Source organism: Hyperolius riggenbachi, chromosome 5 (assembly GCF_040937935.1).
Source record: "Hyperolius riggenbachi isolate aHypRig1 chromosome 5, aHypRig1.pri, whole genome shotgun sequence".
In the NCBI taxonomy this organism is placed as follows: domain Eukaryota; kingdom Metazoa; phylum Chordata; class Amphibia; order Anura; family Hyperoliidae; genus Hyperolius; species Hyperolius riggenbachi.
Genome location: NC_090650.1, coordinates 395,555,591 through 395,583,240, shown reverse-complemented (window position 1 = coordinate 395,583,240; position 27,650 = coordinate 395,555,591). Strand labels below are relative to the sequence as shown.

At 46.0% G+C, this 27,650-nt stretch overlaps 1 protein-coding gene across 7 annotated transcripts in view; it reads left to right on the top strand.

Moving 5' to 3' along the window:
- The window catches only part of WDR97 (WD repeat domain 97), a 100,876-nt gene extending 73,527 nt beyond the window's left edge, over positions 1 to 27,349 (top strand). For 6 of the 7 annotated variants that reach the window (XM_068237830.1, XM_068237832.1, XM_068237833.1 and 3 more), the window contains one exon: positions 522 to 2,559. In XM_068237830.1, coding sequence (XP_068093931.1) covers positions 522 to 721 — 200 coding nt within the window. In that variant the 3' untranslated portion in view covers positions 722 to 2,559. Of the gene's footprint in view, positions 1 to 521; positions 2,560 to 12,514; positions 12,759 to 27,119 lie in introns of those variants that run through there. The other variant, XR_011020967.1, reaches the window with a different exon arrangement.
- Positions 27,350 to 27,650: the final 301 nt, after the last annotated feature.

Below are 27,650 nucleotides of genomic sequence, written 5' to 3'. Positions count from 1 at the left end.
CCTCCATGGACAGTCTGCAGTATCGCTACAGAACATCAGGTGTCGTCATGCGGTGGTGACGTGATGATGACTTGACGTCTGACACAGGCAGCCTGGGAGGAGTCAAGGAAGGTGATCACGCTGGTAATCTTATTTCTTCTTCCATTTGGCTGCACCGCAAGTCACCAGCACCCTAGCGGTTATGTCGTTCTGCCTACGCCCCCCTTTCCTCTACTTGCTGGTCTGCGCCCAGGGCGGTTGCCCAACTGCACTGCCCAAGAAATGACCCTGTTCCTATATAACATTTCCTGAAATCAAAACGTGGACAGTACCATACAATGCTATGTAAGTAGAGCAAGTATTTATCTACTTATAAATGTAGGGATCGTATGGCTGTCCCTGCTGCTGTAACACACAGTCCATCCTATACACACTGTCCAGAAAAACAACTGGCAATTTGTCAGGTTTCTGGAGGTTTCAGCACACAGCTCCGATATAATGTGTATCAGTGAAACATACTATTATCTGCTTTTCTTTTACAGATGTCTTCCTACCGCAGATTCCTCAGAAACTCCTCCCAAACATCATCCCATTCATTAACCTGCCTCTGAAAAAGGTCTCCCTTTGTCCGTTCGCAACCACCTCAGAAAGACCTGGAGCCCCTCACCTCACCGGCTCCCTGAAGCAAGATGTCCACCGATATTTCATTTTACAGCAATCTTACTTAGAGAGTTATTACTGACTCTACAATACTGTCTGCTATCAGCAATGTATTCAGTTTGCCATAGCTAGTGTCACTCCTTACCTGCATAGTCACAGTCCCCTGACCACAGTTTCCTACCAATGAACAAAGCTCTATTTTCACTATTTACAAAAAACACTACTAGCTAAATGATGAAGAATGGTAGACAGTCAACAATTGTCCAATTGTACATTCTAAATTTGGTCACAGTGGGCTTCTCAGAGCCCCTAATTATAGAAGCCTTTTCAGAGTATATTGACCAAACACAGAGGACATTTATTACTTGGTTTAACATTTAAAGAGGAACTCCAGCCTAAACAATCATACCGTCATTAAGTTACATTAGTTATGTTAATTAAAATAGATAGGTAATATAATCTCTTACCCACACTGTTTTAAAAGAACAGGCAAATGTTTGATTTCATGATGGCAGCCATCTTTTTGGTTGAAAAGAGGTGACAGGGAGCATGAGACACAGGTACAACTGTCCTGTGTCCTGAGCACCTCTCCCAGTTGCTAGGCAACGTGAATAACAACATAGGAAATCCCATCATGCTCTGCACAGCATCAGGGAAAAAAAAGCCTGGACTTTTTTCCTTTGATGGGTGGAGCTTAGCTAAAAATGCAGCTAAAAATGATGCTTTGGTAAGAAAAACAAAGTTCTGATGCTGTGAAACTGTTAAAGAAACACCAAGCCTTTTCAGTGCTGCTGAGTAGATTTTTAGTACGGAAGTTCACTTTAAACTCTCTAACTTCTTGACCAATCAAAATGACCATCTCCCAACTTCACATCCAATCACAGAAACCTTCTCCTGGTGTCTAGACCAGTCTTTCTCAATGAATAGGATGAGAAAGTAGACGAGGGACCAACTTGGGATGGACAATGAGATGCAAATTATTTCAAGTTGATGCAGGGTTATGCAAATTTTGTTTGCAAATTTATGCAACTTGAAATGGATCCTCACAAGTTTGCCTCAGGCAGCTAAAAGTAGAGAATCGGCCTTGCCACCTACCCCTCTAAAAAGCAACAACAGGCTACAAAGAGAAGCTTGGGCAGGTAAACTTCAATACTAAAAACTGGATGTGCAATGGCTAAAAATAAAATATTTTCTCTTATCAAAAAAAAAGTTTCTTTCAATGTAGCCTTTTAGTTCACATTTTCTACCACCGGATGGCAGCAAAGCTCCAGAAAACACCCCGACATGGGAAACGGAAAGAGGGTAATTACACTAGTGCATGTGCCATCATGATTCATGTTAACTCTTATTCTAGGATCTTTCCTTTGTGCAGTATGAAAGTGTTTGATAAGATAAACTGTCTAATTGCACAACAAATCATTAAAACGGAACATTGGCAAGGAATCCTTTGTGTAATGCCAAGACGGGCTTGAGGCCTTCAAAGGGTGAACAATCCTAAAATACAAGAATTTTTACACAAACAAGATATTGTGAGACGAGAGTTAAATTTATAGCTTATTGCTAGGTAGACATAAAACACAATTTACTCCAGTTAGGTGTGTATCTTAAAGTCATTCAGTGTATTTGAAGTACGGCTTGAAGTACCTTGCTCTGCCTCCTGTAATTGTTTTTGCAGCAGCACTCAGGCTGGGAAAGGGAATAGCAGTCCAGTGCTGTGAGCCTTATACTTTGGCCTTCTGTATAGGAGTAGAGACCACAACAATGATTCGACAGTGTACAGCTGCTCTGCACCATCCAATCAGCAGGTCCTTATCTGTCTCTATGACTAGATTGTGAGCCCCTCTGCGGGCCAGTTAGTGACAAGACAATATACTCTGTACAGCGCTGCGTTATATGTCGGCACTATATAAAATACCTAAAGTGGACTCAAATTAAAAATACAAGATTTCAGAAATAAAATCTATTTTCTAAATTATAATAATAAATAGCAGCCTTTTTCAGCTGCATGATGACAAATGTAAAATATTTTACATTGATTGGAGGAACCCCTCCCTTCTTTTCATGTTTCCTGGACAGAATCTGGCAGACTGGTGGAGGAGATAAAAAAACAAAACACAGGCTGCTACTGATGATGTCACAGGGGAGGTGATCTCAGCTTGTGTGAGATTTCACATAGACGACGCCCCTGTGAGGGATGGTAGCTGATGACAAACACACCCATGATCTAAAACTAAGCTCAGAAGTAATGGCTGCCACCTGTATAACTCTAGTTATGAGAAGAGAAGGGTGAAATGCATGCACTGAAATGCTCATAGGCTTGAAGGAGTGTTTATTTATCTTTGTATGTGTCAGAGTGGTGCAACTAAATATTTTGAATTAAAAAAAAACAGTTTGGTTTGGGTCCGCTTTAAATAAATATGGGATTAGAGCACACTAAAGAAAAAAGTGAAAAAAAATGGATTGATAGACTCAGTTTTAAAAGCTGTCTTACATTAGGGAGATCCACCATTCCCCACCTCCTCTGCATGACAGTAAAGGCAGCATCTGTATAGCCTTGCTCCTCCTACATTCCTTCAAAGCCCCCCCCCCCCCTTCTGAGCAAGCATGCATGATCACGTGTCACACTCTGAGGCTGTCAAGCTGTAGGCACTTCCTACCGCTGGCTGCACATCAAGTAAGCATGGTGCAAATTCTCATAGGATGAAACCAGGGGCATAACCAGACTTAAAGGGGAACTGAAGAGAGAGGTATATGGAGGCTGTCATGTTTATTTCCTTTTAATCAATACCAGTTGCCTGGCAGCCCTGCTGGTCTATTTCTCTGCAGTAGTATCTGATTAAAACCAGAAACAAGCATGCAGCTAGTCTTGTCAGATCAGACTTATAAGTCTGAACCACTGAAACACCTGATCTGCTGCATGCTTGTTCAGGGGCTATGGCTTATAGTATTAGAGGCAAAGGATCAGCAGGGCGGCCAGGCAACTGGTATTGTCTAAAAGGAAATAAACATGACAGGCTCCATATACCTCTCTCTTCAGTTCCCCTTTAATAGGGCCTCCCTACAAAATGATAGCATGGGGCCCTCTTGGTCTCCCACCCCCATGAGGGTCATGTTATTGGGAGCCGGTGAATGGCAGCAGTGGTCGGCTGCGAAGCAGTGTCCAGTGTTGCCAACCGTCCGTAAATTTACGGGCATACCGTACATTTTGTTACAAATTTAGCTGCCCGTGAATTCCATAAGGAATTCAGCAGCGTCCGTAAGGGCGGCCAACCGGCCGCCCCCTGTGAGCAGGAGGGGAGCAGCGCAGAGAAGAGGGAGAGCTGTGGGATCAGCGGTGGGGAAGGGCGGACGTCTCCCCCCCCCCTTCCCTCACCTTAGGGCTCTCCCTCCCTCGCGCTCCCCTCCAGAATGAAGTGTTGTGCGGTGGCTGGCAGCGGGCGGAACTTACCCCCATCTCGCTCCGAGCGACGGAAGTTCTGGTGCCTCTGGTCTGGACCAGACCAGACTGGCGGCAAATCCATCAGACCATCCCACGCCTGCAACGAGACGGAGGTAAGTTCCCCCCGCTGCCAGCCACCCGTACAAAACTTAGTTCTGGAGGGGAGATCGAGGGAGGGAGAGCCCTAAGGTGAGGGAAGGAGGGTGGAGATGGCCCCCCTTCCCCGCTGTCCCCACAGCTCTCCCTCTTCTCTGCGCTGTTCCCCTCCTGCTGGGGGGACACCTGGCTACCTATTCTGGGGACATATACCACTGCCTACATATACTGGGGACATATACCTCTGGCTAGTGGCTACATATACTGGGCACATATACCCCTGGCTACATATACTGGGCACATATACCCCTGGCTACATATACTGGGCATATATACCCCTGGCTATATATACTGGGCACATATACCTCTGGCTACATATACTGGGGACAAATACCCCTGGCTACATATACTGGGCACATATTCCTCTGGCTACATATACTGGGGACATATATCCCTGCCTACATATACTGGGCACATATACCCCTGGCTACATATACTGTGCACATATACCTCTGGCTACATATACTGGGGACATATACCCCTGGCTACATATACTGGGAACATATACCTCTGGCTGCATATACTGGGGACATATACCCCTGGCTACATATGCTGGGAACATATACCTCTGGCTACATATACTGGGCACATATACCCCTGGCTACATATACTGGGTACATATACCCCTGGCTACATATACTGGGCAAATATACCCCTGTCTACATATACTGGGCACATATACCCCTGGTTACATATACTGGGCACATATACCCCTGGCTACATATACTGGGCACATATACCCTTGGTTAGTGGCTACATATACTGGGCACATATACCCCTGACTACATATACTGGGCACATATATCCCTGGCTACATATACTGGGCACATATACCCCTGGCTACATATACTGGGCACATATACCCCTGGCTACATATACTGGGCACATATACCCCTGGCTACATATACTGGGAACATATACCTCTGGCTACATATACTGGGCACATATACCCCTGGATACAAATACTGGGCACATATAGCCCTGGCTACATATACTGGGCACATATACCCCTGGCTAGTGGCTACATATACTGGGCACATATACCCCTGACTACATATACTGGGCAAATATACCCCTGGCTACATATACTGGGCACATATACCCCTGGCTAGTGGCTACATATACTTGGCACATATACCCCTGACTACATATACTGGGCACATATACCCCTGGCTACATATACTGGGCACATATACCCCTGGCTACATATACTGGGCACATATACCTCTGGCTACATATACTGGGCACATATACCTCTGGCTACATATACTGGGCACATATACCCCTGGCTACATATACTGGGCACATATACCTCTGGCTACATATACTGGGCACATATACCCCTGGATACAAATACTGGGCACATATAGCCCTGGCTACATATACTGGGCACATATACCCCTGGCTAGTGGCTACATATACTGGGCACATATACCCCTGACTACATATACTGGGCACATATACCTCTGGCTACATATACTGGGTACATATACTGGGTACATATACCTCTGGTTACATATACTGGGCACATATACCCCTGGCTACATATACTGGGCAAATATACCCCTGGCTACATATACTGGGCACATATACCCCTGGCTAGTGGCTACATATACTGGGCACATATACCCCTGACTACATATACTGGGCACATATACCCCTGGCTACATATACTGGGCACATATACCCCTGGCTACATATACTGGGCACATATACCCCTGGCTACATATACTGGGCACATATACCCCTGGCTACATATACTGGGCACATATACCCCTGGCTACTTATACTGGGCAAATATACCCCTGGCTACATATACTGGGCACATATACCCCTGGCTGCATATACTGGGCACATATACCCCTGGCTACATATACTGGGCACATATACCACTGGCTACATATACTGGGCACATATACCCCTGGCTACGGGTCTACATGAAAAGGGCGCTGGTAAAAAAGGGCGCCTGGTGGAGCCCATATATATACCAACTTCGGCTACAAAAAAGGCGCCTGGTGTAGCCCATATAAACTTCGGCTACAAAAAAGACGCTTGGTGTAGCCCATATAAAAACTTCGGCTACAAAAAAAACAAGGCGCCTGGTGTAGCCCATATAAAAACTTCGGCTACAAAAAAACTCCGGGATGTGTTAATTACTATTCCCCCTCCAGGCCGCCATGGATAGTGGGGGAATGAAATAATTCGGCTTCCAGCGCTTGTAGCCCATATAAAAACTTCGGCTACAAAAAAAAGGTCAATAATATGGGCTACAGAGGGGCACCTTACTGTAGCCGAAAAAAATATGGGCTACAAAGGGGAGCCCGCTTGTAGCTGAAAACCTTGTAGCCGAAAAAATATGGGCTACAAAGGGGAGCCCACTTGTAGCCTATATCAAAACTCGGGCGCCCTTTTCTACACCTTGTAGCCCATATTTCCAGAAATAACATTGATGTCTATGGCGGCGCCCTTTTCATACAGGCAGCTCGGGCGCCCTTTTCAACCGATCCCCTGGCTACATATACTGGGCACATATACCTCTGGCTACATATACTGGGTACATATACCTCTGGTTACATATACTGGGCACATATACCCCTGGCAACATATACTGGGCAAATATACCCCTGGCTACATATACTGGGCACATATACCCCTGGCTAGTGGCTACATATACTGGGCACATATACCCCTGACTACATATACTGGGCACATATACCCCTGGCTACATATACTGGGCACATATACCCCTGGCTACATATACTGGGCACATATACCCCTGGCTACATATACTGGGCACATATACCCCTGGCTAGTGGCTACATATACTGGGCACATATACCCCTGACTACATATACTGGGCACATATACCCCTGGCTACATATACTGGGCACATATACCCCTGGCTACATATACTGGGCACATATACCCCTGGCTACATATACTGGGCACATATACCCCTGGCTACATATACTGGGCACATATACCCCTGGCTACATATACTGGGCACATATACCACTGGCTACATATACTGGGCACATATACCCCTGGCTACATATACTGGGCACATATACCCCTGGCTACATATACTGGGCACATATACCCCTGGCTACATATACTGGACACATATACCCCTGGCTACATATACTGGGGACATATACCCCTGCCTACATATACTGGGCACATATACCCCTGGCTACCTGTTCTGTGGACATCTCTACCCCTGGCTACCTGTTCTGGGGACATCTATACCGCTGGCCACCTTTTCTGGGGACACCTATAGACCTGGGGCTACCTATTTTTGGGGAACCACTGCTGTCAGATTAAGTGTATTTTGGGGAACTACTTACAGATTATGTGTATGTTGGGGGAATTGCTGCTGCCAGATTACATCTATTTTTAGGGAACCACTGCCATATTATCTGTATTTTTACGTGGATTTTTGGTGAAATGCTGTAAGATTACATGTATTTTGGGGGAAGGGGGAGAAACACTATGGCAGAGCTCAAACTTCCCCCACAGAGCTTTTACAGCGCTTCTAACGTCATGTATATTTGGCCCCACCCATGACCACGCCCACATTCTGTTGCGTGACCATGCCCATTTTGCAGGGGATTTTGTCAGTAAAAACAATGTTTTGTTAGTTAATTTTTAGGTATTTGTCAGTAAAAAATAACGTGAAAGGTTGGCAACACTGGCAGTGTCTAGAAGCAGGACAAAAATTCCAGATGCTCTCGTTACTCGCTAGGGAGAAGGGGTCATTGATGGTTTTCGTGAGTGAATGGGGAGGTTTTTTGCCAATTGGCTGCACTTGGGGTTGGGGAGTGCGAGGAGGAGGGGCCACCAAAGCCTCTGGGCCCCCTTGTGATGGCAGGGATAGCAGGGATGATTGCTACGCTCATGGATGAAACAACCAATGGCAGTGCAGATTGCTCTCTCCCAATGCCATTGGCACCTGTACACAGAAGCCATGTAAGTAAAGCTGACCATATACTATATCCTAGGTTCTCAACGTGTGGTACGCGTACCCCAGGGGTTATTTCTGGTGGTTCCAGGGGGTACTCCGGCTTGATATACTTAACCAAGAATAACATATTTTAGAGAATGATAAATCTTATTAAACAACACCAAATTAGTGTTTTAGCTAATTAAAAGCAATAGTACATGCTTGGAAATTGTTTAGAACCAATTATCATGTACTACGATTAAATATATATTTGTCAAGGAGTATTTGTGATAATGTTTATTATGCTGGGGGTACTTGGTCAGTACGGAGTTTTAAAAGGGGTACATACCAATAAAATGTTGAGAAACACAGTACTTTACAATATACCCACCAAAGTCAACATTCAAACATCTAATTGGGCAAAAAATGTGGCTCCCCACCTTAGGGCGATCGTCTTGTGCAGAGCCGGGACAAGGTCCTCCAGCTCCCAAGGCTAAAACACCAAAGTGCGCCCCTCCATCCCTCCCACTTCAGCCGTCACACACTAATTGCTATTAGACTAAGAGGCTCCCCAGGGCCCCCAACACCTTAATCTCCAGTTATTTGACTTGCAGTCACAGCCATGTTTCCCCTTTTCTTATTTCTCTCTGCTTCGAACACAATAGGGGAACGATAGCTGAGTGAGTTGTGCTCCCCCTCCTACACTGCGCCCTGAGGCTGGAGCATCTCTCCCCTCTGCCTCGGCCCGACCCTGGACATGTGGGTAACATTCCATGATTGGGATAGGTGTTTTTTGCGGTATCAGTCATAATGTTGATTGTGGGTCAATTGGCACTGCAGTTAACCACCCTGGCGTTCTATTAAGATCGCCAGGGCGGCTGCGGGAGGGTTTTTTTTTAATTAAAAAAAAACTATTTCATGCAGCCAACTGAAAGTTGGCTGCATGAAAGCCCACTAGAGGGCACTCCGGATGCGTTCTTCTGATCACCTCCGGCGACCAGAAGTAACAAGGAAGGCTGCAATGAGCAGCCTTCCTTGTTTCGCTTACCTCGTCGCCATGGCGACGAGCGGAGTGACGTCATGGACGTCAGCCGACGTCCTGACGTCAGCCGCCTCCGATCCAGCCCTTAGCGCTGGCCGGAACTGTTTGTTCCGGCTACGCTGGGCTCAGGCGGCTGGAGGGACCCTCTTTCGCCGCTGCACGCGGCGGATCGCCGTGCTGCGGCGGCGATCAGGTAGCACACGCGGCTGGCAAAGTGCCGGCTGCGTGTGATGCTTTTTATTCCATGCAAATCGGCCCAGCAGTGCCTGAGCGGCAGCCTCCGGCGGTAATGGACGAGCTGAGCTTGTCCATACCGCCCGGCTGGTTAAATAGTGTATAGTTTGTTTAATTCACTTGTAAACATCCAGTTCTGTTGTCAACAAAGGCAAGTACGGTAAGTAGGATAAGTAGTACACTATAAAGGTTCCTACCTTTAATGGTGATAAATATAAATCTTACTTAAATAAGCCTGAATATTTGCAATGATACCAAATGTGCAAATTCGTTCAGAATATTCATAATACAAACATAGCTAGAGCTGGAACTTTCTGTCCCTTTCCCCGCACCCTCACTTTAAATCTCCATCCCGTTGCTGAATTCAGTAAGGATATGTGTTCAGGGGATTGGAGGTGCAAAGACGTAGATAGGCTTTTCAGTGCCCGGGGACAAAGACAGTTTTTGCGCCCCCCTCTGGACAAATTGGGCATGGCCACGCATCAGAATATGGTCGTGGCCATGGGTGGAGGCAAATGTTCAAATGCTGTTTAGATAGCCAGATGTTCCCCCCTATTTAGATAGCCAGATGTGCCTCCCTTCCCCTCGTTTAGATAGCCAGATGTACCCCTATGGTTAGCCAGATGTGCCCCCCCCCTTGTTCTGCTGCTAACACTTCTGCACTCCTCTGCAGAGGGAGGGAAAAAAGCAGGGGCACTTCGGGCAGCCAGCGAGCCGCCTCTCACTCACTTGGGTGTGCGGTGGCCATGCTCTGCACCCCCTTACAGTGCTGCGCCCGGGGACATGTGTCCCCCTTGCCCAACCATAGCTACACCTCTGTAGAGGTGTTCAGTCATCTCATTGCTTCTCTACCAAGCTCTGCAGGTTAGTAGTGGTGGTGTAGGCTGTATGTTGGAGAGCACTAGCACTAATGGGAGCTGTAGGAAATGGGATTGATACTACAAGGAGCCCGACACTGCTGGGATACACAGGGCTGGTGCTTCCATAGGAGCAACTAGACAATGGCTTAGGGCCCTGAGCTGGATGTTGAGCCCTCCAGGTCTCCCCCCAACTTTATCAGGGCTGGAGCTTCCATAGAGGCAAAGGGGACAATTACCCCAGAACCTGTGGGGCCCTTCTCCCCTCCAGCTATGGTTACCCATGACAATGGGGATGCTGTGTGTTTACTCTGCATGGGAAAGAGGAGGTAAATAATGGGTACCCCAAAAATCCTTTTTAGGGAATATATGATGGACACCTAATGATATTGTGTAATGAGGGGGGGAGGGGCGTGGATCAGGCCTGGCAGCCGGATCTGGGCCCTGGGGGTGATTTGGTTGGAAGGAGGGTGTCAGGGGGGCCCACAAGTTACTTTTGACCCAATGCCTATTGTAGCTAGAACCCGCACTGAACTTTATTGTGGTCCCTGCGGAGTTTTCAACAGCGGAGCAAACTCGCCTGCCTGGTCGCCTCTTGTTCGTGAAAATTCTGCAGGGACCCCAAGGACCATAATTTGGGGGAGACCTGGGGGGGGATGCATCAGGAAATTGTTGGACATGGTGATCAGCGTTTAGGGCTGTATAGAGAATTCAGCTACTACAGTTCAGGGAACGCACAATCATTATTCCTTCCTTTATGATTTTTGCACTTTTGCAGCAATCGATTCTCTGCGCTTTTCAGGAATTGGTATTTTTGGGTATGCGATTTTCACTCGATTGGCTAGGAACATATGCATGATTGCAAATTTCCATTTTCCATAGAAGGTTATAGAGATACTTGTTCCACGGGTATATTTGGATTACAACTTAGGCTCAGAATTATTATTGTATCAAGTTGTATTTGATCATGATAGTAGGTCGTCATGTCAACAGGTTCTACGATAGAATGTTCACTGAACATGAGGACCAGGTAAGTTTTGGGAGTTGAGCCTTCCTGGTGTTCTCTTTGCCCCACTCTGCTCCTTAACCAGAAGATGTATCTTCCACCCCCTAATACCTGTGGGGGTACACAGTTTTGAGTTTTGACCTTCCCCCTCCCTTTATATGAACCAAGTCCAGTTAACTCTGCTGAATTGCAAGTACATCATCTTGCTGCAGGGGGGTGGCATAGGAATGGAAAATGGGCTTCTGGCTGCAATTGGGCTCCAAAAGGCCCATGGGGAGCCCTCTTTCAGTTATGGCATCTGTTTTTTGCCGGTTTTATTGGAGTAATGATCATCTATGTGTACCTATGTTGTTCCTTGCTTGAAAACTTTATGTTGTGCGCTACCTACCAATCTCTATCCTCTACTTGAGCTATGTATTCTGCCAAACCCAATTCCGGGCAAGAGCCAGTCATGCCTGGCAAAATAAACGATTCTGATTCTTTCATTGTCAATAATTATTAGTAAACTATTTCCAAATCAGTGCTCAGGAATCTCTCCATGTGGCTTTGGGAAGTGGGTTCTGGAACGAGAGGAAACCGCAGTGCTGAGGATCCTCTGTGAAAAAATGTAACTGGTGGAGTTGACTACTCTAAAAATTGTCATAACATAAAGCGTTATAAAGTCCACATTATAATATTAATTGTTTAATGTGTGCCCACATTTAAACCACACCTATAGTACTGTGGTAGAAGTCCAGGCTGAGGTCAGTACATACTGCACCACTTTGGCACTTCTAATGGTGAAGTGTTTTGTGTACGAGTTTCCACCAACTCCACCAGGACCGCTAGGCATAGGAACTCTTTCTTCCCCCGCTGTCAACCTCTGGAACTCTCAAGTGCCCCCACCTCCCAAGGTCTGCAGCTATTGGCAGTTGCTCCCAATAGATCTTGCTGCAGCTGCTGCTAGGTAGTAAAAGCCCAGGCAGTACAAACTGATGGCCAGGGAGGGAGGTAAGTGTAATCCAATAACTTGACAGTAACCTCTGCTTTGACTATCAGAAAATACTGGTTAAAGGTGGGTGGGGAAGGGGGTAGTGGATATCACCTGTACAAGACTGTGCTTCCTGTAGCTTTGTACTGTATCAGGCAGTACAAAGGTAGCAGCTACTACAGTGAGATCAATATAACACAACATTTCCTCTTTCCCTTTTCATTTCAGCACAGAAATCCATCCAGGAGGCTGGAACAGGAGTGTTAAAGGACAACTGAAGTGAGAGGGATATAGAGGCTGCCATATTTATTTTCTTTTAAACAATGCAAATTGCCAGGCTGTCCTGCTGATCCCATAGCCAGGAGCGTTCTACATCTGCGCAGTTAGTTAAGGCTCAGTCAGAGACTTTACCATGACTGTCTGGGGCAGAATGGACAAGACTGGACAGACAGGGAGCTGAAAGAAGCCCCAGGTAAGTATAAATCCTTGTATAGTTTTCATCTCAGGTACACTGAGTCTCTGTGACTTTCCTATAAGCAACTGATAAGTTGAGCCTCTGGTGATCTTCCCAATGCCCTTCTGACCTGTCCTTTTACATTGGCCCATGTGGTCTTGCAGCTTGGCAGCTATGTTGCCCGATATGACTTTCTGTATTGTGGGGAGGTAGGTTATTACCTTGTCATTGGTAGTGATGAGCACACATTTCTCATAGTCGTAATTCGCAATTACGACTCAAAATTATAATGCAAAACTTTGGGAAAAATCATAATGTTTCTAACCGTAATCATAAAACGTACTTTTATAATTTTGCGTAAATTCGTGCTGAGTTAGCAGTTAATCAAAGCAATCATCACCAAAGTTGATACTTATGTTAAGGGGAATAGTGTGAACAAGAAGTACACATTTTTCAAAAAGACCTTGTAGTGTAACGATTGGTGTCAGCAGCACACAGAGAGAATCTGATTATTGATGATCTGCAGAATCATCAACAATACAGATGTATACCTGATTATGGATGATCTGCAGAATCACCAATAATACATATGACTAACCTCTGGACACCTAATGAAGTGTAAGTAATTGGTGCAACTGTAGGCTATCTCCCGTGGGGCGGGAGACACAGATAACTTTGGCCAGGGACCACCTGAGGAGCAGGTGGCCCTCGGCTGTGCAGGGACTATCTCCTTAAGAGAGAGGATAGAGATAATCTGGAAGCCAGTGATTCCCTGGTAACCTGGTAATCAGACTGTACTGCAGCCACAGGACTCCTATGGAGTATAGGCCACTGGTTGCGCTGCAGGAAGGACTCCCTAAGGAGCAAGAGTCCTTGCAGCTAACTGACACTTGGTGGCATAGTGTCACGGGTAGTACAGACAGACTGAACACTCGGGGAATGAGTGACAGCCAGAAGGGTCAGGCAGGCCAGGTCGGCAACACACGAGCAGATAAGGTACAAAGACAGAAGGCAGATTCGGTAACCGGGTACAGGCAAGGTTGACAACTGGTAGGCAGATAGGCAGAGGTACCGAATCAGAAAGCAAGAGAGAGGTCAACAGAGCAAATGGTCATAACAGATATAAAGCACAATTCTAGTCTGAGGTGTGAGGGCCTTGGTCTCGACACCCAGGAACTAGTCTAAGGAATAACACAGTATCCTATGCTTGGGTGTGAGGTCCTTGGTCTTAACACCCTGGAACTGGTCTAAAGTATAACATAGCAATGACACAGTAATCCTAAACTTGGGTGTGAGGTCCTTGGTCTCAACACCCCGCAACTGGTCTAAGGTATAACACAGCAATGACACAGTAATCCTAAACTTGGGTGTGAGGTCCTTGGTCTCAACACCCTGGAACTGGTCTAAGGTATAACACAGTAATGAAACAGTAATCCTAAGCTTGGGTGTGAGGTCCTTGGTCTCAACACCCTGGAACTGGTCTAAAGTATAACACAGTAATAAAAAGAGCGTAATCTGGCTAAGTGTGAATTCCCAGGTCCACCTGGTTCTAACACACTGTAGGATCTGACTGAGGTCTGAGTGCTCACACGTCTGTATTCGCAACGGCAGACAACCAGCAACTGACCAGCAAGATCTATATATACTACTACAGGGCTCCTCAGCGCCGCCCCCATCCATTCAGCCAATCAGGAGTTCTGCTGGAATCAGCTGATCGTCCTGATCAGCTGATACCTCTCCTGCTGGCATAAAGGTCCTGTCTTCTGGCGCGCGTGCGTAGCTCTCCATCTGTGTGCACTAGAAGGCCCAGGCAAACCAGACGCATGCTGCTGTGCGGAAACTGCCGGTCTGAATGCGGAGACAGCCGCCCCGCCGCCAGACCATGGGGCGGCATCTCCGCTATTCATTACATGTAGTTTTTGATAACATGGATTTTAAAAATGCAAAGGAAAAATTGTTTTTAAACTGTCATTTAAACAAAAAAAATGTTTTCTTTGCATTTTTAAAATCGATTTTCTCAAAACTGACAAGGTCTTTTTGAAAACGATAGCATATATGAGAGCTTTGCGATTAACCTCTAAATTCAGCACGAAATTACGCAAAGTTATGAATGGTTTACACAAAATCAACTGAATTCATAATTACAATGGACGTAATTTCGAAAATGTACGTGAAATTTTGCATAATCGCAATAAGCAGATTACGTTCATCACTATTGGTTGCTGTAGTTCCACTGTGGGGTCTTTCAAGATCAGCACAGTCCTTCATTGGGTTAGTCAGTCTGGGTAGGAGTTTACTGCTACTGTAGTTCACTGGGAGGGAGAAAGCGCCCCACAAAATAACCATGTATGTAATAAATACAAAATGAATTACCTCTAAGAAGAAGAGGCAACACCAATATAGGAAAGACATTTTAATAATCAGACACAAAAATGATAACACGTTTTGTGGAGCACAGTCCGCTTCCTCAGATCAAATAACGCAGAGTCTGGGCAGCCAAGGTGGAGAGCTTGGAGGGCCTAAAAAGCCATACATTTGAAGACAAAGGCCTCAATTCACTAAACTTATCTCCTGTCTTTAATAACTCTTCTAGAGTTGTTACCATTGTGATAAAGCATGTAGTATTCAGGAAACATTTTACCTCAGGCAAGCCTAAAGTTAACTCTTCTGTCTTTAAATTAACTCTCCAATCCGTAAAATAACTCCAGAGTTAAAGACAGGCTGTTAATTAGCTGCATGTGAAAATAACTACAGAGGAGGTAAATTAACTACAGAGGAGGTAAATTAACTACAGGAGAGGTAACTTAAGGAATGAAGAGGTAAGATAACTCTCTCACGTGTGGAGGTAAGTTTTCTCTTGCCTTATTATCTCTAGCATGATCTTAGTGAATTGAGGCCAATGAGCCAGAGTGGGAACAGGATTTCCTCTCTTGTTTTTATACTGTGGTTGCTGGTCTTGCAACTTACCTTATCATCACTTTGTATTTATCCAGACCCTGACATTAATATACTACACAATAAGGGGCTCCTGGTCTCTCTCTGTGTTTTTCCTGTATAGGAAGTCTTGGGACTCCTCTGGACTACATACCCCATCACATTGCTACTGTAGTTGTTTTATCCATGCTCCCAAATATACAAGCAGTTCTGTTCATTTCTTCAGCCACCAACTTTTGGATGCTAATTGTGACAGATTCCAGTTCTGGGAGATTGCTGGGGTCATATTTCAGCTCCTGCAACAACTTTGCACTGATATTCTGTGTTTTCTCTTATGTGTTCTTCCAGTACTGATAACTTTCTGTTGTTGGTGGCTCTGCTGCTATTGTGTTTTTCGTGTTGCAGTTGGGAGTATGCTTTGATAGTCCTACTGAGAACAAAGCACCTTTTTTGACATCTGCTTCTCTAGTGGATCTTAGTCTGGTAGCCATGGCAGTGAACCTTTACTTAGCAGACTCTAGGGCTTGAGGCAGAGTCAACCTTTGTATTTGTCTGGTAGCCAAGGTTTATCCTTAAAGGACCACTATCGCGAAATGTATAAAACAAAATCTAAAAAAGATTTATACTGAAGAGAATGCTAGTAGAAGGGATAGTGAAGGGTTAAGAATTAGTTAAAAAATAAATCACCCTGCTGTTTACACATTCATGACAGCGTGAATGTGAGGGGAGCTTACTGATGAGTTATGGGAGAATGTACTGTGGGCTGCTAGCTGCTGTCCAATGGCATTTCAGCTAGATGTAAAACTGTCTACTGATCTTAGCCAGGCAGATACATGCAGCCCGCTCTGTGGGTAAGCTCCCCTCACATTCACGCTGCTATGAATGTGTAAAGAGCAGTGTGATTTATTTTTGTAACTAATTCTGAACCCTTCACTATCCCTTCTACTAGCATTCTGTTCAGTGTAAATCTTTTTTAGTTTTATTTTTTATACATTTCGCGATAGTGGACCTTTAAGCTCTACACCCTTCTGTCGTTCTACCAACTGACTGTTTCCATCTAGGAGGCTTCTTTTTTTTCTAGGGGGTATGAGTCTTCACTGTTGTGCTTCTTCATTGAGTATTTAAGCATTTCCAGATTTAGAGTGGTTGTAGTGTATATCAGGTAATTTGTTTGAGTTATGACGGTGGGAGAAGTTGTTGCTACTTTGTCGCATACTGTCTTATAATACTTTTCCACTGATTCTTTGTAGGGGGTTTGGGGGTTATGACTGTTGGTAATTTATCCATGATTTTGTGCCTTGTATCAGTTGTTCTGCAATGGCAGAGGTGGCAAAGAACTTCAAGTTTCAGATCTTGCCTGTCAGGGATGGTTGAAGCAATGCTAGGACCCCAGGGCAAAATTAACCTGGGGGGCTCCTGACCCCCACAGCTCCCACCCCAGCTACCACTTCCCATCTTCCCTGCTTCAAGGATGTAATTCCCGGGGTCCCTGCAGTGTTGTGAGCAATATGAACTCACCTGTCCCGGTGCTGGTCCGCCAGTGCTCCCATCTTCATCCATCCACTCTGGCTGCCTTTTCTTAGTGACCCAGGGTGTGTTATTTCGCAATAAAGCTGGCGAAGAGGGGCAGCAGAGCTTGAGGACCATGTGGCAATTGCCCCCCTTGGCTCATTGGGAGCACCGGCCCTGTTGATTCCAATACCTGTTCTCCTGTTTCTACTGTATGTTTTAGTGTCTAGTGTGTAATGTGAAGTCATTCTATGAAATGTTTCAAGAACAGCTTTCTCTCCACTATGTTGATGTGTTGAGTAACTATTTCTCATTTAGTGTGGATGTACGTCTTCTGTCCATCATTGTTTCCATGTATCCATTGTTATCACCCTCCAGTCTACCGTTGTAGTAACATTCCATAAACTCCAAGCTTTCTTACCTGGTTTGATCCAATAGCCCACTTATATTTAGATTGTCCAGTTCTGAAGCTATTTGTTTATACATCTGATTAAAGATTTGTGTGTATGCACATTAATATGCTGATAACACTTCTGGATCTATACAATTTATCAAGAAGTCAAGCTGTGAGGATTGAAGGAAAAAGAAAAGAGGAGGGAAATTTGAAAGGAATGTCAAATAGAGTCTGCTTTGTGGTATTATTTTATGTACCCTAGTAATCAAATTCTTGTGTTCAACATCAAATGGTGAACTGAGGTACTGAAGGGAAAAAACAGGTTAGATCAGGGATGTCAAACTCCAATCCTCAAGGGTTGAGGTTCTCACACATTTTTGGAACAGCTCAAATAAATTGATAGGTCTCAATCAGGACAGGTGTGGTTCATCAGGTAGAAAACATTTTTCCATTTCTCATTCCTTTTTAAACACTGGCATGGATATGGCGCTCGAAGACTGGAGGTCGACTCTCTTGGGTTAGATGTATTTTACATCATCAGCCACTGTTGAAAAGTGTGGAACAGGCCAGCGGAAACTATGGCTCCTGGGCTGGATTTGACCCTCAGCTGCTACAAAGCTGGCCCGGCGATAGAGGGTGGGATTCTGCTCCTCTTCCCTTCTCCCTCCCGCTGTCCGCTCAAAAATACATGCAATACATACAAGATAATAAACTTACCCAGGGCCGGTTCTACACTTTTTGCTGCCTGAGGCAGACTTGTGAGGATGCCCCCCCCCCAATTGGAATGATCGCACAGCACCCATGAATTCGCACTGCGCGTTATAGCTGCAGTGAGCCCCCCCAAAAACGCCCTCAGTATAGGTAGGTAGCCAGGTGTAAGTGCCCCCAGTAAGTTGCCCCCAGTATAGGTTACCCAGGTACATTTGCCCCCGGAATAGGTTGGCTAGGCACTCTCTTCACTTCCTGTTTCTGCCTGGTGCTGCCCACAGACTACTGCTGCCTGAGGAAGTCGCCTCACTTGGCATCATGGGCGGACCGGGCCTGAACTTACCCAATCGCACTCTCCAGCGCCGATCTCCATGGCAAGGGTGACCTTCTGTACTTACAAGTGTGTCACATGATGACGGCATTGCAATGGACATCACCGATGGAAAGTGCGATTGAGTGAGTTACCACACAATCTCTCTCTGTGCACACTTTTTCTGGAGGGAGGGAGACACTCTAGTTGGGGGCTGCATTCTAGAGGAATGTGGCCCACAGCCAGAAAAGTTTGCCCACCCCTGGTGCAAAGCAAGTGTAGTATTGGGGTCAAAAAGAATTTTGTTCCCTAAGAGAAAGTTGACCAGAAATGTCTGGGTTTTTGTGCTTTCCTCTGGATCTGAAGAGCAGTGATTAATTAGCGACACCTGAGTGAGTCTGAGATATTGGTGAATAAAGCCTCATACACATACTAGACAGAACTCGGCCAAGACGGCCGTTCAGGTGAGCATCTGGCATGTGTACAGGTGTGTCCACCAAGCTCATTTAAGGATGACAGCAGCAGTCTAGCATATTGTTTCTCTCCTCACCCAACCCTTCAATAGCTGTTCTATCATGTACCATGCCGAGGTCCACCCTCACCGAGACAACTCACTCAACTGTAGCCAAGAGACGTGTTTATGCGCTCGTGCATGGATGGCACTAATTGGGTGGTGTGTAATGTCCATGTTAGTAGTGTAGCTAAGGAGGCAGAGGCCCCAGTGCGAGTTTTAGATAGAGCCCCCAAGCTCTTTATTGATATGCAACCCCAAGACCTACCAAGGACATCTTCAGTATAAGAGGTCTAACCAGAGAATGAAACCGCTATTCTATATACATATAGAGATGATCATTACTAGCATACCACCAATAAAAATTTAAAAGGATGGATGGAGGAGGGCCCCTAGTGAGCCCCTCTGGTCCAGGGTGATCTGAACCTCTTTATCCCCAACTGCTACGCCACTGGGCCACACTTTATATGGGAACTTCTAAGACCTAAACTGGAATCATTGTGGTTTGGTAATAACAACCAAGTGGAAATTTCTATAAACGGTTCTATTTGTTAAAGGATACCCGAACTGACATGTGACATGATGAGATAGACATGTGTATGTACAGTGCCTAGCACACAAATAACTATGCTGTGTTCCATGTTTTCTTTCTCTGCCTGAAAGAGTTAAATATCAGGTATGTAAGTGGCTGACTCAGTCTTGACTCAGACAGGACGTGACTACAGTGTGACCCTCACTGATAAGAAATTCCAACTATAAACACTTTCCTAGCAGAAAATGGCTTCTTAAAGCAAGAAAGAGATAAAAATAGGTAAAAAATCTTATCAGTGAGGGTCACACTGTAGTCACTTCCTGTATGAGTCAGGCCTGAGTCAACCATTTACATACCTGATATTTAACTCTTTCAGGCAGAGAAAGAAAAAAAGGAACACAGCATAGTTATTTGTGTGCTAGGCACTGTACATACACATGTCTACCTCATCATGTCGCATGTCACTTCGGGTATCCTTTAACTGATAGAAATACACAGTTTAAATAGTATTCTTGAGATCTTGGTCATATATATATCATGTACACAGTACTTACAGAAATTAAACACAAGCTACAGCCACGATAAGCTAATCCTACATCAGGTGATAGCAATATAGGATGCCATTCTAGCACAGCTGTGTTGGATCCAAGTTGAAGGCAGGCTGTTTATTCATTTTTAAAGGACAACGATCATGAAAATTGTAAAATATAAATTATATTCATATAAAATGCAGATTTCTCAGAGTAAAATGCACTATAAATTACTTATTTTATATGTTGCTGTTACTTACAGTAGCTAATGAAAATCTGACAGATCAGGAGCATAGCAATAGCCATAGCATCTGCTATGGGGCCCTGAAGCCTTGGGGGCCCAGTGGGTACTTAATATATTCACCATTAACTTACTTGTGTTTCTCCACCCTCTGACTTTGTCTCAGTGCTCATGAATTATGTGCAGTATTAATTACATGACACTGTAAATTGCCCAACTAACTCATATCTATAGGGTAGGGGCAGGTGGCATTGCTTCAGAGTGCCTCCATCTGAGGGCCCCAGGAACATTTAGCTATGTGGCCCTATGATTTCTCACTACGCCACTGTGACAGATCTGACTAGTCCATCTCCTTATTGGGGATTCTTGAGTATTTCTTTTTTTTTCAAAAACACTTATTGAACTGCAGTTACCCTGTCCAATTGCTAAAATAGTGTTCAACAACCTGGCTGACATCTTTGTATAGATCCTTTCCAGGGAGTGGTTTTGTAAAGAATAAAGGTAATACTGAGAATCCTCCATGGGGAGATAGACTAGTCCAAAATCTGGAAATGTATGGTGCATTTTTCTCTGGAAGAAATGTAAGTTTAAAATTTCTGCCATAATGGTCCTTTAACTGCCTCTTAATCTTGGTAACAGGCCTAAGCAGTGGTACACTGTGGGTGCATAGGCAGGATTTTCAAGGTGGCATTTCACACAAAAAGCTGCCATGTTGGGCGTGCCATCTTTGTTGATGGGTTGAGGTAAATTACCAACTTGTGTGGTAAATACCTCAAGACATGTCAGTAAAACAGAAAGCCCAGAAATGTGCAGTGATTACCGGCAGCTTTGATGTGGCAGAAATAGTGCGGGAGCCCAGAGCACACAGAAGCAGAGAGGGATAACCTATGACTGACTGGAGCAGAGAGCCAATAGAAGCAGCCCCTGTCTCCTGCAAGTCTCTCTGATAGGATGCAATAGCTTCTCAGGAGGGTCAAGCTTTTCTACCCCCAGGTAGTGGAGGAGAGAGAGCAGGAACACAAGAGGTTTCCTCTGCAGCCCTTCAGACGTTTAACCCTTTATGTTCCTGTTTGAAGATGCAGAGGAGCAAGTGGGGAAATCACCTAAGCATGGTGAGTTTAATGTTTCTTGGAAGTTTATATAAACTGTGGCCATTAAATTAAATGTTTATAAAAACAAATAGAGAGATTCTGAGGGAGTTGAACAAACATTATATTAACATGTACATCTAAAGGGATTCTGGGGATGCCTTTTACTATTGTAATGCCGTCAGTGGGAGAACAGCATGCAACGGTTACTGCACAGGTCCTTTCCGGTAAATTACCGAACTTCTACCGCATCTGTGTAAATCTTTGTGAATACTGAAAAAGGAAAATCTGGCATTCGGTAATTTCCCAAAAATGTTTTTCTTTGTTGACCTAAGCTTTGTGAATGCTGCCCTATGTGTTCAGTTGAAAAATGATGTTTTAATCTCTCCTCCATGTCAAGAAGAGGAATTCACACAAGCCTGTGTATCTTTAAATGCAACCCTATTGGGGGAGTGTATTTGTACCTTCTGTACACCTCATCCCCATAGTCTATGTATGAAACTATCTCCAGTTCTCCTCATCCCCCTAGTCCAGTGATCTGCAAATGTGGCTCTTCAGCTGTTAAAAAACTACAAGTCCCACAATGCATTGTGGGAGTCTGACAGCCACAGTCATGATTCATAAAGGCAATGCATTGTGGGACTTGTAGTATCTTAACAGCTAGAGAGGCAAGTTTGCAGAACACTGCAATAGTCTATGTGTGCTCTCAATTGACAGGCTATTGGGCCAATCAAAGTACAGGAATATCGTACTTTGACCCGCTGAGCTCCGGATGGGTTCAGTGTAGCTCTCGTTAAAGTAAAACTAAGCACTCTTTAAACTATTTGAGCCCAGCGTAATTTAACTGTGCACACTATGGCTGCATAGCGTGTGCAGGGAATTATAACACTCTGCTGTCATTAAGCTGCGCAACAGCGCAGCTTAGTGAATCAACCTCCATATATTTGATGTTGATGTATGTGCTTGTGACCTCTGCCACAACTAATAGGCTGGCTTACCTTGTCAATAGTGAATAGAGGTCCTCTTCCTTCCTACTCAAAAAATTGGGTTCCATCTGAACAAGTGTGCAGTGTATGCACCTCACTGCCCAGACCTTTTGCACAGTGATAAAAAGTGGGATTTGCCCAAGTTTTGCCAAACTTTTTGTGGGCCAGCTATTGGGAGGACTTTTCCATTTGGTCAGCTAACACTCATCAGGAAACTTCGCCCTCAGATACATTAGGTATCATCTAAAATGGCCTTATAAAGACTTGGAATCCTTTACATTGCATTGTAATCAATGCAAAATAGGAAATGATGTGCACCAATAACCTACAATGTGCAAAAAGCCTCACAACAGACAAGAGAAATGCTAATAAATCAAGCACCACTGTGGTATCACCAACATACATCATTTTATTGAACAACACATAAAAACACAAGCTGAGGTGGTTATACAACATTTTTAAGAGTTTTTATGTGTTGTATTATATTATGTTTAATGAAATGATGTATGATTGTGATACATACAGTGGTGCTTGATTTATTGGCCTCAGTTTTTGGAGCATTTCCTTAGTCTATAGCAGTGTTTCCCAACCAGTGTGCCGCGGCATGTTGCCCGGTGTGCTGTACAGGTCTGGCCTCTCGCCAGACCTGTACCTACTTTAGGGTGCAGGAGGGGGGAAGTAGCGCTAGAAGGAGGGGCAGTGGAGGCAGCGGTGGGGAGGGGGGAAATATCCCCCCCCCCTCCCTCACCTGGGAGCCCTCCTTCTGACTCTCTCCCCCTCCGTTTAGCGGTGGCAAGTGCGGCTCGGCGGCGGGGAGGCATACGGAGAATTACTCACCACTTCCGCGTTCCAAGCGCCGGCAACGTCAAGTCGTCACACATCTCCGCCTTCAATGCCGCCCACTGTTCTTCCTGATTAGCGGAAGCACAGTGGGCGGTATTGAAGGCGGAGATGTGTGACGACATGACGTTGCCAGCGCTTGGAACGCAGAAGTGGTGAGTAATTCTCCGTATGCCTCCCCGCCGCCGAGCCGCACTTGCCACCGCTAAACGGAGGGGGAGAGAGGCAGAAGGAGGGGTCCCAGGTGAGGGAGGGGGGGGGGATATTTCCCCCCTCCCCACCGCTGCCTCCACTGCCCCTCCTTCTAGCGCTGCTTCCCCCCCTCCTGGGCATCTATACTGGGGGGAACTGTACTAGCTATACTGGGGGCAACGAAACTAGCTATACTGGGGGCAACGAAACTAGCTATACTGGGGGCAACGAAACTACCTACACTGGGGGCAACTAAACTAGCTATACTGGGGGTAACTATACTAGCTATACTGGGCACTATACTGGGGCACTACCTACCTATACTGGGCACTATGCTAGCTATACTGGGCACTATGCTAGCTATACTTGGCACTATACTAGCTATCTGGGTACTATACTAGCTATACTGGGCACTTTACTGGCTATACTGGGGCACTACCTATCCATACTGGGACTATACTAGCTATACTGGGGCACTATACTAGCTATACTGGGGCACTATACTGGGGTAACTATACTAACCATACTGGGGCAACTAAACTCCCTATACTGGGGCAACTATGCTAGCTATGCAGCCGCCCCCCCCCCCCCCCCCCCCCATAGCACGGCACTGTCCACTAGGTCGCGCAAACACCCGCGCCGCCGACCCCCCGCCGCCGTTCCCCGGAGAAAAATATGGTCAGAAAGTGTTCCCCGGCCCGGAAAAGGTTGGGAACCACTGGTCTATAGCATTATAATCCCAGCAGTTTGGGACCCAAATTTGCCCGTTTGCTTGGCCCAGACAAATTGCATTTTCGTTGGACTTAGAAGCAGCTTTTATACTCATTTCAAACCTAGTGCTGGTAATTGTTACCTGCATAGTGACATCTGTAATCTGAAGAGGCAGATACAGGTGGATTCAGAACCTTATACAGTAATGCCCCCGGTCAGTGGCGTAGCTACAAACCTCTGGGCCCCGATGCAGAATCTGGATGTGGGCCCCCCACGGCAACAACAGCCCCCCTCCCCCGGCAACACCCGACGCACACACATATCCAAATCCCTATAGCCAGCTATGGGTCCCCCCAGTATAGGTAGCCAGGCATAGGTAAGCCAGTATAGTTGCCCCCGGTATAGGTTAGCCAGGTAGGTGCCTCCAGCATAAGTAGCCAGTATAGTTGCCCCCAGTATAGGTTAGATAGGCAGGCGCCGCCGGTATAGGTTAGATAGATAGGTGCCCCCAGTACAGGTTAGCTAGGTGGGTGCCTCTAATATAGGTAGCCAGAATAGTTGTCCCCAGCATAGGTTAGATAGGTAGGTGCCCCCAGTATAGGTTAGTTAGGTAGGTGCCTCCAATATAGGTAGCCAGTATAGTTGCCACCTGTATAGGCTAGCTAGGTGCCCCGAATACAGGTTAGACAAGTAAGTGCCCCCAGGTTAGATAGGTAGGTGCCCCCCAGTATAGGTTAGATTAGGTAGCTGCCCCCCAGTATAGGTTAGATGAGGTAGGTGCCCCCCAGTATAGGTTAGGTAGCTGCCCCCCAGGATAGATTAGGTAGCTTTCCCCCAGGATAGGTTAGATTAGGTAGCTGCCCCCAGGATAGGTTAGAGTAGGTAGCTGCCCCCCAGGATAGGTTAGAGTAGGTAGCTGCCCCCCAGGATAGATTAGGTAGCTGCCCCCCAGGATAGGTTAGATTAGGTAGCTGCCCCCCAGGATAGGTTAGATTAGGTAGCTGCCCCCCCCCCAGATAGGTTAGGTAGGTAGCTGCCCCCCCAGGATAGGTTAGGTAGGTAGCTGCCCCCCCAGGATAGGTTAGGTAGGTAGCTGCCCCCCCAGGATAGGTTAGGTAGGTAGCTGCCCCCCAGGACAGGTTAGGTAGTTAGCTGCCCCCCCCAGGATAGGTTAGGTAGGTAGCTGCCCCCCAGGATAGATTAGGTAGCTGCCCCCCAGGATAGGTTAGATTAGGTAGCTGCCCCCCCAGGATAGGTAGGTAGCTGCCCCCCAGGATTAGGTAGGTAGGTAGGTAGGTCGGTCCCCCCCCTCCATAATGAAGGGGGGAGCCTGCAGCTGCGGGGAGAGCAGCCCGACCTCTCCCTCCCTTCCTCTCCCCGGGCCCCCCCCTTCAAATGCAGAGTGCGCGGCGCACGGAAGCGCTGTAGGCAGAACTCGCCTCCGTCCCTGCGCCGCTGGTCTCCTCCCGCTCTGTATAGATGTTGTTACACACTGCTTCCTGTTTAGCCGGAAGCAGTGTGTAACAACATCTATACAGCGAGAGGAGATCAGCGGCGCTTGGAACGCAGGTGAGTTTCAGCCTACAGCGCTTCCGTGCGCGTCACTCTGCATCTGAAGGGGGGGGGGCCCGGGGAGAGGAAGGGAGGGAGAGGTCGGGCTGCCCTCCCCGCGGCTGCGGCTCCCCCCTCCCAATAGCGCGCACGGCGCACGGGCCGCACTCAGTCCTGGCCGCACTACAAAAAGACATGGGCCCCCCCGGGCCCCTCCCCCGCCTCTTCAGGAGCCGGGCCCAGTCGCACATGCGACCGCTGCGACCTCTATTGCTACGCCCCTGCCCCCGGTATCCGGCACAGCTGGGGATCGCTGAATGCCGAATACGTACGCTAACCAGTGTTAAAAGCACTACCTCCCCCTTCCCTAGGAGCAGCAGGACATACTCACCGATTGTTCAGGTGCCATCTTCTATGTAACCTGCTGCTCCCAGCAGGGCCGAGGCAGAGGGGAGAGAGGCTCCAGCCTCAGGGTGCAGTGTAGGAGGGGGCGCACAATTCGCTCAGCTATCATTCCCCTATTGTGTTTGAAGCAAATAGAAATAAGAAATGGGGATGCATGGCAGTGACTGCAAGCCAGATAACTAGAGATTAAGGTGTTGGGGGAGTTGGGGCCTCTAGGGCGCCTCTTAGTCTAATGGCAATCAGTGTGTGACGGGCGAGTGCGCACGGCGGGTGGGTGCGCATGCACTGACTGGCGGCATGAAGAGAACTAGAGCCCGTTTTTAAACGGGCTTAGGTCAACTAGTTTTTTATAAATATTTTTTTAAATATATTTTCCTATTTTTTTAAAATATTTTTTTTAATCCTCCCCCCGCCAGCCAATCAGCGTGATCAGCTGTCATAGGGGTTGGGGGAATGGTCAAATAAGTGTATTAGAAAGGGTTAATGTTAATGTGTATATAAATACATAAATGGACAATACAAAAACTTGGCAAATTAGGGCCCATATGCAATTCACTTTTTCTCCTGAGTTTTCTCCTAGGATATAATTTTTCATCTTTGTTTTCAAATAACTTTTTAGCACTTTGCAATGGAAAAAGTACCATAAAGTAGGTGACAATGTACTGTAAAAAATATTTTGAGTAGATGTTTGCTTGCTGGTGGTTCAAAAGCATTTTATTTACAAGTTGGAAAAATGTCACCAATCAGAAAACTCAGGTGAAAACATGAATTGCATATGGGCCTAGGTCTGTACGAGGAACAGGAGGGCATGAACTGCACATGGAAGAAAGGAGATTTTACCATCTGCTTAGATGGTAAAAGTAATAGTAGTGGTTTAGTAATAGTAATTAAAATATGAAATATGTTCTGTGGCTAATTCTATATTTGCAATTTAAAGGAGTTTGGAAGATACAGTGAGCTTTATGAGGTTGAACACGTCTTTTGATGAACACGTCTTGATGAACTTGATGAACACGTCTTTTTTCAACCTACCTGTAGAAGACTGTGTAACTAGTTCTGAACCCAAGGAAAAAACAAACAGTCCTAGAAGCTCAACTGCAATAATATGTGAAGCCAGGGAGTCCACCAGTCCACACCCGGATCCTTCAAGGTGCAACAATCCACAGCAATAGAAGAAAAAGACTGGGTCTCCACCTGGATAAAGGCAATTGTAGCACTATTTTATTGCACCATAGTGACAAAAAAACACTATGGTGCAATAAAATAGTGCTACAATTGCATTTATCCAGGTGGAGACCCAGTCTTTTTCTTCTATAACTAGTTCTGAACAGCAACCCCTTCCGGCCACCACTAGATGGCACCATTGGAAGATAACAGACAGATAGATGCTCTACTAAGCTGAATGAATAAGATGTCTCTTATCTTACAACAGCGCCCTCTAGTGTACCCTTACTCAAGTATGCTTATA